The sequence below is a fragment of the Octodon degus genome, unplaced genomic scaffold (assembly GCF_000260255.1).
Source record: "Octodon degus isolate 3935 unplaced genomic scaffold, OctDeg1.0 scaffold00087, whole genome shotgun sequence".
Lineage (NCBI taxonomy): Eukaryota > Metazoa > Chordata > Mammalia > Rodentia > Octodontidae > Octodon > Octodon degus.
In genome coordinates, this window is record NW_004524663.1 from 10480484 (window position 1) to 10493121 (window position 12638).

Consider the following 12638-nt stretch of genomic DNA (forward strand, 5'->3'; position numbering starts at 1 on the left):
CCAGCCTGAGCTACAAAGTGAGTTCAAGGCTATCCTGAACTACATAGTGAAACCCTGTCTCAAAAAGCAGAAAAGAAAAGGAAGGGAAGGGAAGGGAAAGGAGCGAGGGGAGGGAAGGGGAAGGGAGAGGAAGGAAGTAAATGACAGTTTTCTGGGATCTGTCAATCTGGGTTGGAGGTTGTTTTCTTTTAGGGTTTCAAATACTTAAAGCTATCCTTGATTTAAGGGTTTGTGTTGAGAAGTTAGCTGTGATTCTGATTGGGTTTCCTTCATAGGTCATCTATTTCTTTTCTCTGTTTTTAATCTGTTCTCATGTAAAATTTCTGGAATCTTACAGATTTGGTTTTGATTTGGCTAATTGGACCTCTATATGCCTTATTAAAATGTATGTCAAATTCTCTTTCCCTGCCAGGAAGTTTTCTGCCATGATATCTGTGAAAAATTTTTTTAAATATTATTTGTGGTATCTTCTGCTATTTTTTATTGACTCCAATGAATATTATATTATTCTTTTTTGCATCATCCAACAGCTGCTGGGTTGATTACTTGTAGTCCCTTTTTATTTTTAAGAAATCTGTCTTTTCATGATCACTAATCACAAGCCTGTATTCTGTGTCTGAGAGGCTGTCCTCATGTTGATTGATTCTGCTATGGATGCTTTCAGTGGAATTTTTAGTCTTTTAGATATCTACTTGAATCTGTTTTATGGATTTCATTTCTTTTCTATATATACATTTATGGTTTCCATCATTTTCCTAAGTTCCTTTATTTTTTAATTTTTATTTGTATCTGCTCTAGATACAAATAAACATGTCACTAAACATGTTTTTCATTGTTACCATCTCTGTAGTTACTTGAGATAGTATTTCTGATTTGATGTTTTCTAGAGTCTCATTCATTTGCCTTGTTATTACCACCTGAAAGAGGCCAGGTGGATTTTTTTTTAGATTGCCTCCTGGTTTTGTCTTTGGTGAACGGGATGTCTGGGGTTGAGTCTTGTTTAAGTGTCTTCTCATTTTTTTTTTTTTAATTTTTTTTGTTGTTTCTTTCTTTAGTTTAATTTCTGGGTTGATGCATGTGAATTGTCTATATGGAGTAGCTTTGCTAGTATTAAGAACCCTTAGGAAATATCTACTTAGAGATATCTTCCAGGTATAGCTGGCTTTTGGGTTTTGAGTTTGCTGCAGAATCCTACCTCTTCAATTTTAGGGGGATGAGAAGTTGCTGCCTACTTGGCCCAGACCCTGGTTTGGCACCCTTGTATAGTATTATATTTGATCCTTAAGCAATCTGAGTCTTAGTGTACCAGGAAGAACAGCTAGTTAGAACAGTTATGTCACTTTGGCTAAAGTGGTGCAATCAGCAATAGCATAAAACACAGCCCAGAAAATGACAAACTGAGGTTAACATTAATTTGCCCCTTTAACTATATGAACCAGATTTGTGGTTATATAACAAAATCTAAAGCAAACAAGAAAATTATATGTAGTAAATAAGTCCTCAATATGGTGATTTTTACACTTGGGTGAAAATTTAAAAGTGGCCAGGGTGAAAATTGAGAAATAGAAGAGGAAGAGAGTAATAGCAAAGCTAGAGGACATCATGCAAAGTTTGGGAAAATGGTGAAAAAGAAGGAAAAGAGAAAAGGATAAAATGAGCGCAACCACCACCACACACTCAAAAACTAGAAACCATTGTCATACTCATAAGCAAGATTAGACAATGAAGAGGAAAATAAAGGAAAGAAAGATTTAAAAAAAAAGACTACTTTGAGGTTTGTCTCTGCTGTCATTGGTCCACAATTTTGTAGAGATAGAATGCAGATCTTTGTTGAGTTATTCCAGAAAGTCAGCAGTGGCTTGGGCTGGGGAGATAGCTTGGCAGTCGTTAAGTGCTTGCCTGACAAGTGCAAAGACCCAGGTTCAGTCCCTGGTACTACATGCTGTGCCAGTTCTGGGATCCTGGGTGCACCATGCCCAGAAACTGGAACCAGTTGTGGTGGTGCACACCTATAATCCCAGCACTGAAGAGGCTGAGACAGGAGGATCACTGTGAGTCTGAGCTGTGTAGTGAGACCCTGTACCAAATAAATTAATAAATGAAAGAGTAAAAAGGAAAAAAAAAAAGTCAGCCGTGGCTTTATGGTGGGGTAGTGCATCTCCTCTGGCTTGAACCTGCCTCCCTGCCAGCTCAAACAGGTTCCCTGACTTACTCCAGCTTGAACTCAGCTCCCTTAGCCTACCAGTGCTAGGAGCTGATAGATGGAGCCAGCAATTGCTCTGAAGTCTGAGCTCCCAGCTCCATTGGCCACTCTCCAAGATGGCTCCCGGCTAATTGTCCTCCACTGGGGGACGTCTGAGCCTGAATAATAGACCAGCCACTACAATCCACTGTGTCCATTGCTCTATTCCACTGGTGTTTTTCTCTGTGGAGGTCTCTGAGGTTACCAGTAGTAAACATGTGTAGTGGATTTCTAACTGGTAGTCAACTTGTTACATCCCGCTGAATTGAACTTGTGTCGTTCTGGGTGTGGGAAGCCCACCTCAGGATTGTTACCAACAGCATAACAGGCAAAACTGAAGACATTGAGAGGCTGTTACGGAAGCTGTTGGAAGCTGCTTGGGCTGTCATGCTGGAGTACCTTGTCATGTTGGATTTCCTGATGAACTGGGTTGTTTTGTCAGAGTAGGAGCTCTGTACCTTGTTGTCTCTGAGAATGGCTACAGTTCATTTTGGGGGAGCTCTGGTCATCATCTTGAGCATGGCTTCCTGGCTCCAGAGGGGAAGCTGGTATATGGCTCAGCCTGCAGGACAGGCTTTTCACATAGGCTTTCCTGATGGGAACTCAGCTTTCCTCATTGCTGCAGAAGCTGGGGACCTCACTGTTACTGAGGATGGCTGTGGTACCAGGGGAGTTCTGGTTCTTTGAGTGTTGCTTCATGGCTGTAGTTCAGATCCCTCATTCTGTTGGCACAGATCCTTGATCTGACGAGCATAGACTTTCTAGCTTCCACCACTGACCTTTGGGCCTTCCCAGTGCAGACCTGGGAAGCCGGCCTGCATGAGACATTGTTTTGGGCTCTGGGCCTCCAACTGGATTTGTGAGAGGCATTGTTATGGGCTCTAGGTCTTCAGCTGGATTCATGCACAATATTAGTATCCAGGCCCTCAGCTGGATTCTTTGAGTTTTAGTGTATGGACTAATTTCCTGCACTCTTTGTATATGATTCTTTTAGTGATTATAAAATAATCTTATAAAATATGTCCTGTGTTGTACTGTCCCCCTTGCAAAAACCCAAACCACAACACCGTGAGTCTGCAGTCTGGGCTTAGAAAGTACCACCTGTCATCACCTCATTCTTCGTTGAAATCTGTTTGCTCTCCATGGGCCTCACTTCTTGCTTTTGATCCTTCTTGGGTCCCGGAGATCTGCTTCCCTTTTTCTTTTCCTCTTCATGTTGTTATATTCCAGGGCCTGGGCACCAAATGTCAAAGAGACTTTATTTTTTGCTCACCAATCTGCTATCTTCCCCAAAGTCTCCCAGTAGTATAAAATTTTACTTACAGTGTTGTATATAGGAACATAAGAAATACCTAAGGCATAAAATAGTGCTTGCAGGATTGTAAAATGAATGCATGTGTAACCTTCATGCGGGTCAAGAAGTACAACCTTGCCAGTCAACATCTGGGTACTTCCTCCAGTTCAGAGCTGTCCTTTATATTCCTGGAGGTAGCCAAGTCCTGATCATTATGGCATTTACTTTCACTGTGTGTATAATTTTATAACCATATCATGTATTCCTAAACAGTATATTAAAATTGTGCTTATTTTGAAATTTTTCCTGTAAGGTTTTTAGATGTCTGAAATTTGGTGCTTATAGGAACAGTCTTGCAAGGGAAGAGTCATGTGGGGAGGTGAATGGACAAGAAATCACATGCATCTTAAAGAAGTTTAGAGACTGATCTATTAGGGGAACTGAGATATTATTTACACCAGGTGATGGAGCTATATCTTCACTGTTTTCAGGACTCAGGAACTAGCTCGGAGAGGTTGTTTTTGTAATACTAGTTCTGAATGATCTGTTTGGTGTGACTTAGATGGTGCGCATTCTTTTCCTACTCATGTTCCTGCTGGACATTTCTGACCATGTTTGTGCTTAAGCTCCCTTGTGGATTGCAAAACAAGACAACATTTTTTAAAATCATGTTAAAAAAAAATTCTTTCCTAATCTGTTAAAAAAAACTATGGGGTTTTAATTTTAGGCTTTACTTATTCTTTTCATTTAGGCACTTGGAAAGCTTGAGCAAAATAAGGACTTTCTCTTTTCCTGTATGTAGGTAGTACTTTGCATTTGCTATACACCTAACAAGAAAGTGGCATTGTGATACAGGTTGAGCCTGATTTTTTTTTTTTTTTTAAGTAATAGAATATTCCTTTTTTTTTTTTAAATGTATTTTGTACAGGGTCTCACTGCACTTCCTGGACTGGTAATGATCCTCCTGTTTTCAGCCTTCCTAGTGCCAGGACTCAGCTGGCTCAGCACAGCTGGGGCAGGGCAGATATGGCATGTGGTGCTGGGAATGGAACCCCAGTCCCTGCACTTGCCTGAGCAAGCACTTATTCCACTATCTTGCCAGCCCTCAGTAATAGAATATTCTGTACAAAAACTTACACATATTTTCTAGTTTAACTCAATAATTCAGTTACTTTAAAGTTTGTGTGATTCCATTTATACAACTCACATGAAGGTAAGTTAAACTGCAGCTAAGTTTTCATGAGCAGTGTACAGTTACTGTGCATTGTGTATAGCTACTGCAGTGTACGGTAGTACCTTTTTTTCTGTGGCACATGTGTTCTTAGCCTCCTAGTGGATGCCTAAAACTGTGGATAATAACTGAGTTGTATGTACCCTACATTTGTTTTCTGTACATACTTGTGATATGCCTATGTTTGGCATAGCTAAACTGCCAACATGCCTACTCTTGTGCCATGGGGCCATCATTAAGTAAAATAATGATTACCTGAACACAAGTATCGTGGTACCAGGACAGTGGATCTGATAACTGAGATGGCAGTTAAATGACTAGTGGGTGGATAGTATATGTGGCTTGGCTGTACTGGACCAAGGGATGATTCTTGTCCCCAACAGAAGGGAATAGAATGGTGTGAGATTTCATCAGGCAGCTCAGAATGATGTGCAGTTTAAAACTAATGAATCGGTTATTTCTGGAATTTTACATTTAATATTTTCAGATTGTGACTGGATAACAGAAACCATGAAAAGTGAAATTGCAGATAAAGGGGACTACTGCAATCCATTCTATTTTACTTTCATTAAAAAGAAATTGGTTGAGGACCTGTTACATTGGCTGCAAGCCCTTTCAGCCTCCAGATGAAGTTGCTATAGTTTTCTGGATAAGAGCTTGGCTATAAGTAGTTAAATGGAGTAGAGGCAAACTGTGTCGTGGCATGAGTAAGGGTGAGGACTAGAAGAAGGACAGGTTTGGGCTCAGATCCCAGCTGTCACTTGTTGGTCATGTGACCTTATTAGGCTGGTTGATAATCTTGGGGCTCATTTCTGTAAAATGGGTGACACCTATTGCCTTGTAGTTTTAAGGTTTAAATGACAGAATGTATGGTGTCAAGTGAATGATAAATATGCTGCAACTGTTATTAGCCAGTTTTACGTATTTCAGGATTTAATGGCGTTTGTCTGACTTCTAGCTGGCTGCCCTTTGTACAGATTGCAGAATCTGCTATGACAGGAGTTTTATATGTGAGATAACAATCTGTTCATAAAAGGCATTGAAACAAATTTGAACATTAAAATATAAATAATATAAAATTAGATTTATCATCAAGATAATTTCATTTATTAACATCTGGTCTTTTTCATACATTTAAAAATAGGTAACAGTAATACTGTACTATATTCTAGTACTCTTTTAATGAAGGGAAACAGACAGACAAACTTGGAACTAGTTAGATAGTTGTAGATCCCAAAGAGAGAAGAAGGAAGAAAGGACATTTTGTTGAAAGAAAAAGGCACTGATGTATGTCTGTGAAACTGAGGTCTGGTCCTCTTGAACCTCCCCTTTCTTGTTGGGAGCAAAGAGGAATACTTTCTGCTGTTTTATTTGGTTTGTCCCCCGCATCCAAGGGCAGGTGGTCATAATGGGTTTTGTGCGGCTCCAGGTAGTGTCTCAGTAGATTGCTGGTAAAGATGCTGCTTTTTACAGAATAGGAAAGCTGAATTGTTGCACCATTTTGCTAATAATGTGCTAGTCAGCTGTTCCTCCCTGCTTTAAGTTCTTCGTCTCCTGAGCTCACTGACTTCCCCAGGAAAACCCAGTAGTGATGCCAAAAGTAACCCACCCTTTACTGTGGTATCTGGATCAGACGTGTCCTAACTCGAGACCAGTCTGTTTTTTCTTTCTCCACAGATTTTGAAGCCAGCTTCATAAGACTGTTGGACAAAATAACTAATGGTTCTCGAATTGAAATAAACCAAACAGGTAAGCTCCTTTTCTGTTCAATCTGAAAGTACCTGTGCATTCTACTTAACTGCTCCTTTGTTTTTCCCTGTTTTTAATGGTGTAAATAACTGTTGTGTTCAGACTTTTGGTAATCACTTTTTGTTACAGAAGCCATCATTCACTTGGAATGTTCAGAGGGTGTACCATTCAGAATCAGGGGAGCTATGGGTGGTGATTATGATACAGACTTACCATTCCATGTTATCGAAATACCATATTTGACTGAAGGATTGTTTCCTGTCTGTGGTATGATTGACTGAGGAGCATACATGTGACTTAAGTAAGGTAGAAAGCCGTACCAGGGCCAGGGAGATGGCTCAGTAGAATAAGCGCTTCCCTGGCAAGTGCAAGGGCCTGAGTTCAGTCCCTGGTTCTGCAAAAAAGAAAAGAAGAAAAGAAAGCCAACAATTTTGTATCAGCAAGGAATCACTTTTTTGAAACAGGGCCTCATGATATAGTTCAAATTGGCCATTGAAATCACCATGTTACCCAGGCCAGTCTTGAACTTGCATCAGTCCTGCCTGAGCCTCCCAAGTGCTGGGATTAAAGGTATGTGCCACCATCTCTGGGTACTTCTTTTTTATAATAAAAATGCTTTTTGCTAACATTTGGACAAAACTTTTCAAAGTCCTTTTATACTGTCCCGTTAAATTTCTTTCACTAAGTTTGAGATAGTTTGTGTGTGCTGAAATTATATCTTTGTGTCTTAAAGTTACACAAGCATAAGCAAAATATGTTAAAAATCCCTTTTCCTCTTTCTTCTAGTCCTTCTCCAGAAATTGCCGCTATCACAGTATTTGCTTACATGTACCCCAAAATCAATAGGGTCATGCTTTGCATACTGTTCCACAGCTAGCATTTTTTTTCACTAGCATGAATATCTTGAGTGCTTTTAATGCCAAAACTTACAGATCTGCCTCCATAGTCCTGTAGGCTATAGTATAATTTTCATTATATTGCTAGCTAATAATTTCTTTAGCTGCTCCCAATTGATAAATTTTAGATGGTGTCTAACTTTTTTCTTTTTTTTTTTTTAAACATTTTATTTATATATGGATTTGGTACAGGGTCTCGCTACACAACTCAGACTCCTAGTGATCCTTTTATCTCAGCCTCCCCAGTGCTGGGATTATAAGTGTGTGCCACCATGCCCAGTTTTGGTGGCTGACACAGCATGCAGTACTAGGGGTTGAACCCACATCCTTGCTCTTGCCAGGCAGGTACTTAGACCACCAAGTTATCTCCCTAGCCTCTAGCTTTCTTTTTTGTGGTTAAAATCTTTATATGCTGTAGGATACCATGGGGAAAAAAAAAACCAAAAAAACACCCTTTAGTTGACTCTCTGAACTCTATTTATGCACGCATATTCCACCAAGGAGTCTCTAACCTTTAATATGTATGGGTTCTAAAAAGAAGACAAGCTTGGATTCATATGTGGCTCTGGGCTATGTGAGGTGTGCTGATTTGTCTCTGTGTTTAGCTCTAAGTGTGGAGAACAGGGTTCAGGCATGAGATACTCAGATGCCCTGTGCCAGCTATCATTCCTTATGTTTTCCTTGGCTCATTTACTTTGACATTGCTGGAGTTTTGTTCAGCACTTTTGACTAGTGTGTTCAGAATAATTTGGTTCAGTTAACTTTATCCTGTCCTACTATCTGTATTTCTTTCTTTCTTTTTTTTTAAATTTTATTTTAGGGAAGGGTCTACAGGGTGTTCAGGGTCTCACTACTAGCTTGGACTCGTAGTAATCTGCCTGTTTACAGCCTCCCAAGAGCTGGGATTACAGGTGTGCGCCACCACACTCAGTCTCAGTTGCCGTCTCAGTGCGCTGCAGGGACAGGGCCGGCATGGATCAAATCCCCAGCCCGTGTGCCTGCTTGTGGGTGCTTTAATCCGCTGAGCTATTTGGCTGGCCCTCTGTCCTACTATCTGCAGTGTAGTTAAAGAGTAAGACATTTATCCTGCTCACATCCCATGTCATTTCCCCTCCTTTCTTAAAATTTAGACACCATCCTTCTCATGGCATTGTGACTAACACTATTTAAGCTATATGACCCAGAATTCTTCTCTTTGAGTTATAGTCACTTTGATCAAAATATCATCCTCATGGGGCCAGGGAGATAGCTCAGTAGAATAAGCGCTTGCCTGGCAAGTGCCAGGTCCTGAGTTCAATCTTCAGTGCCTCCAAAAAAAAAAAAAAAAAAAAAAATACTTGCGATTTTTTTTTTTTTTTTTTTTAATTTTATTAGGGAAGCGTCTGTACGGTGTTCTGGGACTTCCTATGAGATCAGACTTGCAGTGATCCTCCTGTTTACAGCCTCCTAAGAGCTGGGATTGCAGGTGCGCACCACCATGCCCAGTCTCATTTGCCTGCTCAGCATGCCCTGGGGGCGGAGCTGGCATAGCAGGCCTGGGATTGAACCCCTGGCTCCATCTGCTGAGCTGTTTGGCCAGCCTCATGATGTTTTATTTATTTTTGTCTTTTTTTTTTTTTTTAATGTATTTAGTACAGGGTCTCACTACACACGTCAGACTTGTAGTGATTGTCCTGTTCTCAGCCTCCCAAGCGCTGGGATTACAGGTGTGCGCCACCACACCCAGTCTCAATCAGCATGCCCTGGGGGGCGGGGTGGGGTGGAGCCAGGGCCAGGCAGGGGCTGGCGCTGGCATAGCATCCTGGGTGATCGAACCCAGTCCCTGCGCTCTGCCTAAGCAGGCGTTTTAATCTGCTGAGCTAACTGGCTAGCCCCTCTGATGATTTAGATTTTGCTGTGCAGTAAAATTTAAATTTATTTTATGGAACTCCTAAGAAATTTACCATTTGAGTGACCAAACATGTCTCTTTTGGCTAGTGTTAAATTTATTTTGGTATATACTATGTCAGAAGACATCGCAAAGCTTTTGAGCATCAGAAATACCTTGTTTGCCCATTTACCACCCTTTCCCCCACCATCAGTAGTGCTTTCCTATGATACATAAATCCAATAAGAAATATGAATATGTGAAAAGTTGAATGATTTTCACAAATAATTTTCAATGTTCACAAAGGTTTGCTTTTAGGTATCCCCATTATTAGTAAATTAGAATTAGTAAATTAATATTTACTAATTAAATACTAATATTTACTAATACTTCATTTAATATTAAATTAAGATAGCCATCATTAGTAATATCAGATGCTACAAAGTATTTGCTTCTTCTGGGGATCTTGCTTGGTGAGTAAAATGTCTAAGAAATCTCATGTCAGGGGTGCTAGCTGTGGCTGTGACACTGGCCCATCATTGGCAAGCCTGCAATCACATAGTCTGAGAATGTGCTGCTGGGACGCTCTGGTAGCTGCCTGGAGCCTACTTCTGTGCCTTGCCATGAGTTTGGCTGCTTAGGGAGGGTTTATATTTATTTCAATTTATTAAATTACATTCACAGTTTATTAGTTACCGAGGCTTGACAATAATGAGTCAGCTTTTGGAGGGAAGTGTGGGCTGTCAGGGATGGCATTTTGAACTGCCTTGATGCCCTTGCTCCCCCTTGGGACTCACTGCTCTTGTTGCCCTGAAACACTTGGTTTTGTTCTGACTGTGTCTAACTTTTTTCTCTGCTTTCAGGAACAACCTTATATTTTCAGCCGGGCCTCCTGTATGGTGGATCTGTGGAGCATGACTGTAGTGTCCTTCGTGGCATTGGCTATTACCTGGAGGGGCTCCTTTGCCTGGCTCCATTTATGAAGCACCCTTTAAAAATAGTTCTTCGAGGAGTGACCAATGACCAGGTTGATCCTTCGGTAAGTATTGAGGTCAAGGCATAGCCTTTGATCTTGTGTAGCAATTCAACTTCTGAGAAAAAGAGTTCATTAAGAAAGTTTGTTCTAAGCCCAGTTTTATTTTTGAGTAACTTTTCAGTCATTTACCTTGAGATTCAGACATTAATTCACTCCAGAAGGCACATGAACCAATACTCAATCATGAAATTCAAAATGATTGCTACCATTCAGCAGGGGCCTTTTGTTGATCTACATAGGAATCTTCAGAGCAGGTGCTTGCTCTCGTTGTGTTTGACATGAACTACAACTGTTGGCTGAAGTGTGTGAGTGGAGTTTTTGTAGTCATGTGAGAGCTGAGGCTAGAGGGCAGCCAGTCAGGGTTTTAGGCAGGAAATAGTATCCCTTGGCATTACCACAGCATAATCTTATTTAAGCATCACTTATAAACCTGAGGGCTTTTTTCATCTGAGAAAGACTTTGCAGGTTAAAAAAAGGCCTAAGGTCAGAGAAGAGATGTGTATGGTTTGAGAGTTTGTGAGCAGCAGCAAGCTTCTCTTTAAACATACTAATTTTCCTGCAGATTTGGAGAGGATTGTCTACAGTCCAGCTAACATTCTCACTTTGACCACAACTGCTGTCAGTGCCAATCTGAGACGTCTCATAGGAAGGGACAGTGGCCTCAGTTTTGAATGCTTTACTATCCAGAGACGGTCTTAAAGCTGATGGCCATAAAATTCTGACTAGGGAGGCACCCTTGTCTCTACTGCTGCAGAATAGGTCACAGCTAAAAATAATGGCTATGCACGTGTAGCTTTCCTAACTGATAAGGACCAGTTAGTTGTGTGGTATTTGCCAAGATGCCTGTTAGGGTATAGATGGTTAATGTGTTCTTAGACTTATTTTTCAGTTCTTTTTTTTCCCCCTTTGAGACAAGACCTCACTATATAGCTCCACTGACCTTGAACTCATGCTGATCCTCCTGTCTCACCCAAATGCTGAGATTACAGACGTGTGCCATCATGCCTAGCTTGTTCTTCAGTTCTTAGAAATTTAGCTGAATGAACTTATTTCCTAGGATGCTGAATGCACTGCAACATTTGAACTTCTTAGCTATAAAGGAACTCTTTGGAATTTGAAATTAAGTGATTTTTTTTTTTTTTTTTTTTTTTTTTTTTTTTTTTTTTTTTTTTTTTTTTTTTTTTTTTTTTTGGTAGAGCCAGGCATTGAACTCAAGCCCTTGCCAGGGAAGCACTTATTCTACTGAGCCAACTCCCTGGCCCCCTTTTTTTTAACTAGTGTTTCTAAGAAGATTCTACGAAATGAACTGTTCTGTTAAAAATGTAAGAAGAGGCTTGTCCACTTTTTCTTTTTAATTAGTACATGTTTCTACTAATTACATTCATTGTAAGGAGTTGGTACTTATATATAATACATCTTTTTGTGTTTCCTTTCCTCCTTGCTGCATTTTCCCCATACATTTCCTTTGTCTCTTTTTCCCATTATCTATGTTTAATTCGCTTTTTATTTATATTTCAGTTTCCTCATATAAGAGAAAGCATACAATATTTAAGCTTGTTTGGCTGATTTATTTCACTCAATCTAATGGTCTCAAGGTGCTTCCATTTTCCTTTGAATACCTTGCTTAGTCTATATGGCATGATAGTAATCCATTGTGTGTAAAACCGCATTTTCTTTATCTGTTCATCTGTTGATGGACATAGAGGCTGCTCCTAAGATTTAGGTATTATGAATTATATTGCTATAAACATGGGTATACATGTGTCACTGTAAGATGATGACTAATTTCTTTGGATACCATATCTAGGATGGGAGGAACTGAGTCAAATGGAATCTCTATTTTTAATTTTTAAAGGAATTTCCATACTGTTTTCCACAGTGGTGTTACTAGTTTACATTCTTAGCAAAAATGTAACCTCCAGTTTCACCAGCATTTGTTGCGTTGATTTCTTGGTGATAGCCATTCTTTCTGGAGTAAAGTGGAAACTCAGTGTTGTTTTAATTTACATTTTCCTAATGCCCAGAGAAATGTATTTGTTAGTCATTTGTATTCTTTTCCTGAGAAATGACTGTTCATTTCAATTGCCCATATTTTGGTAGTTTGTTTTATTTGTGGGACAATATCCTGATTATTTTTTAGCTCTTTACGCATCTAGATATTAATCCTCTGAGAATAGCTGGCAGATTTTTTTCCCATTCTGAAGGTTGTCTCTTCCCTCTGTTGACTGCTTCCTCTGCTGTGCAGAAGCTTTTTAATTTTCTGTGATCCTATTTGTTGATTCTTAACGTTATTTCTTGTACAATTGGGGTTCTGTGCAGAAAA

General features: G+C 39.9%; 1 protein-coding gene across 1 annotated transcript in view; it reads left to right on the forward strand.

The window, feature by feature from the left end:
* Positions 1 to 10393, forward strand: part of LOC111818318 (RNA 3'-terminal phosphate cyclase-like protein) — a 14463-nt gene extending 4070 nt beyond the window's left edge. Inside the window, exons 4-5 of the mRNA XM_023721937.1 lie at positions 6401 to 6516; positions 10143 to 10393. Coding sequence (XP_023577705.1) covers positions 6401 to 6516; positions 10143 to 10342 — 316 coding nt within the window. The 3' untranslated portion in view covers positions 10343 to 10393. The remainder of the gene's footprint in view (positions 1 to 6400; positions 6517 to 10142) is intronic.
* Positions 10394 to 12638: the final 2245 nt, after the last annotated feature.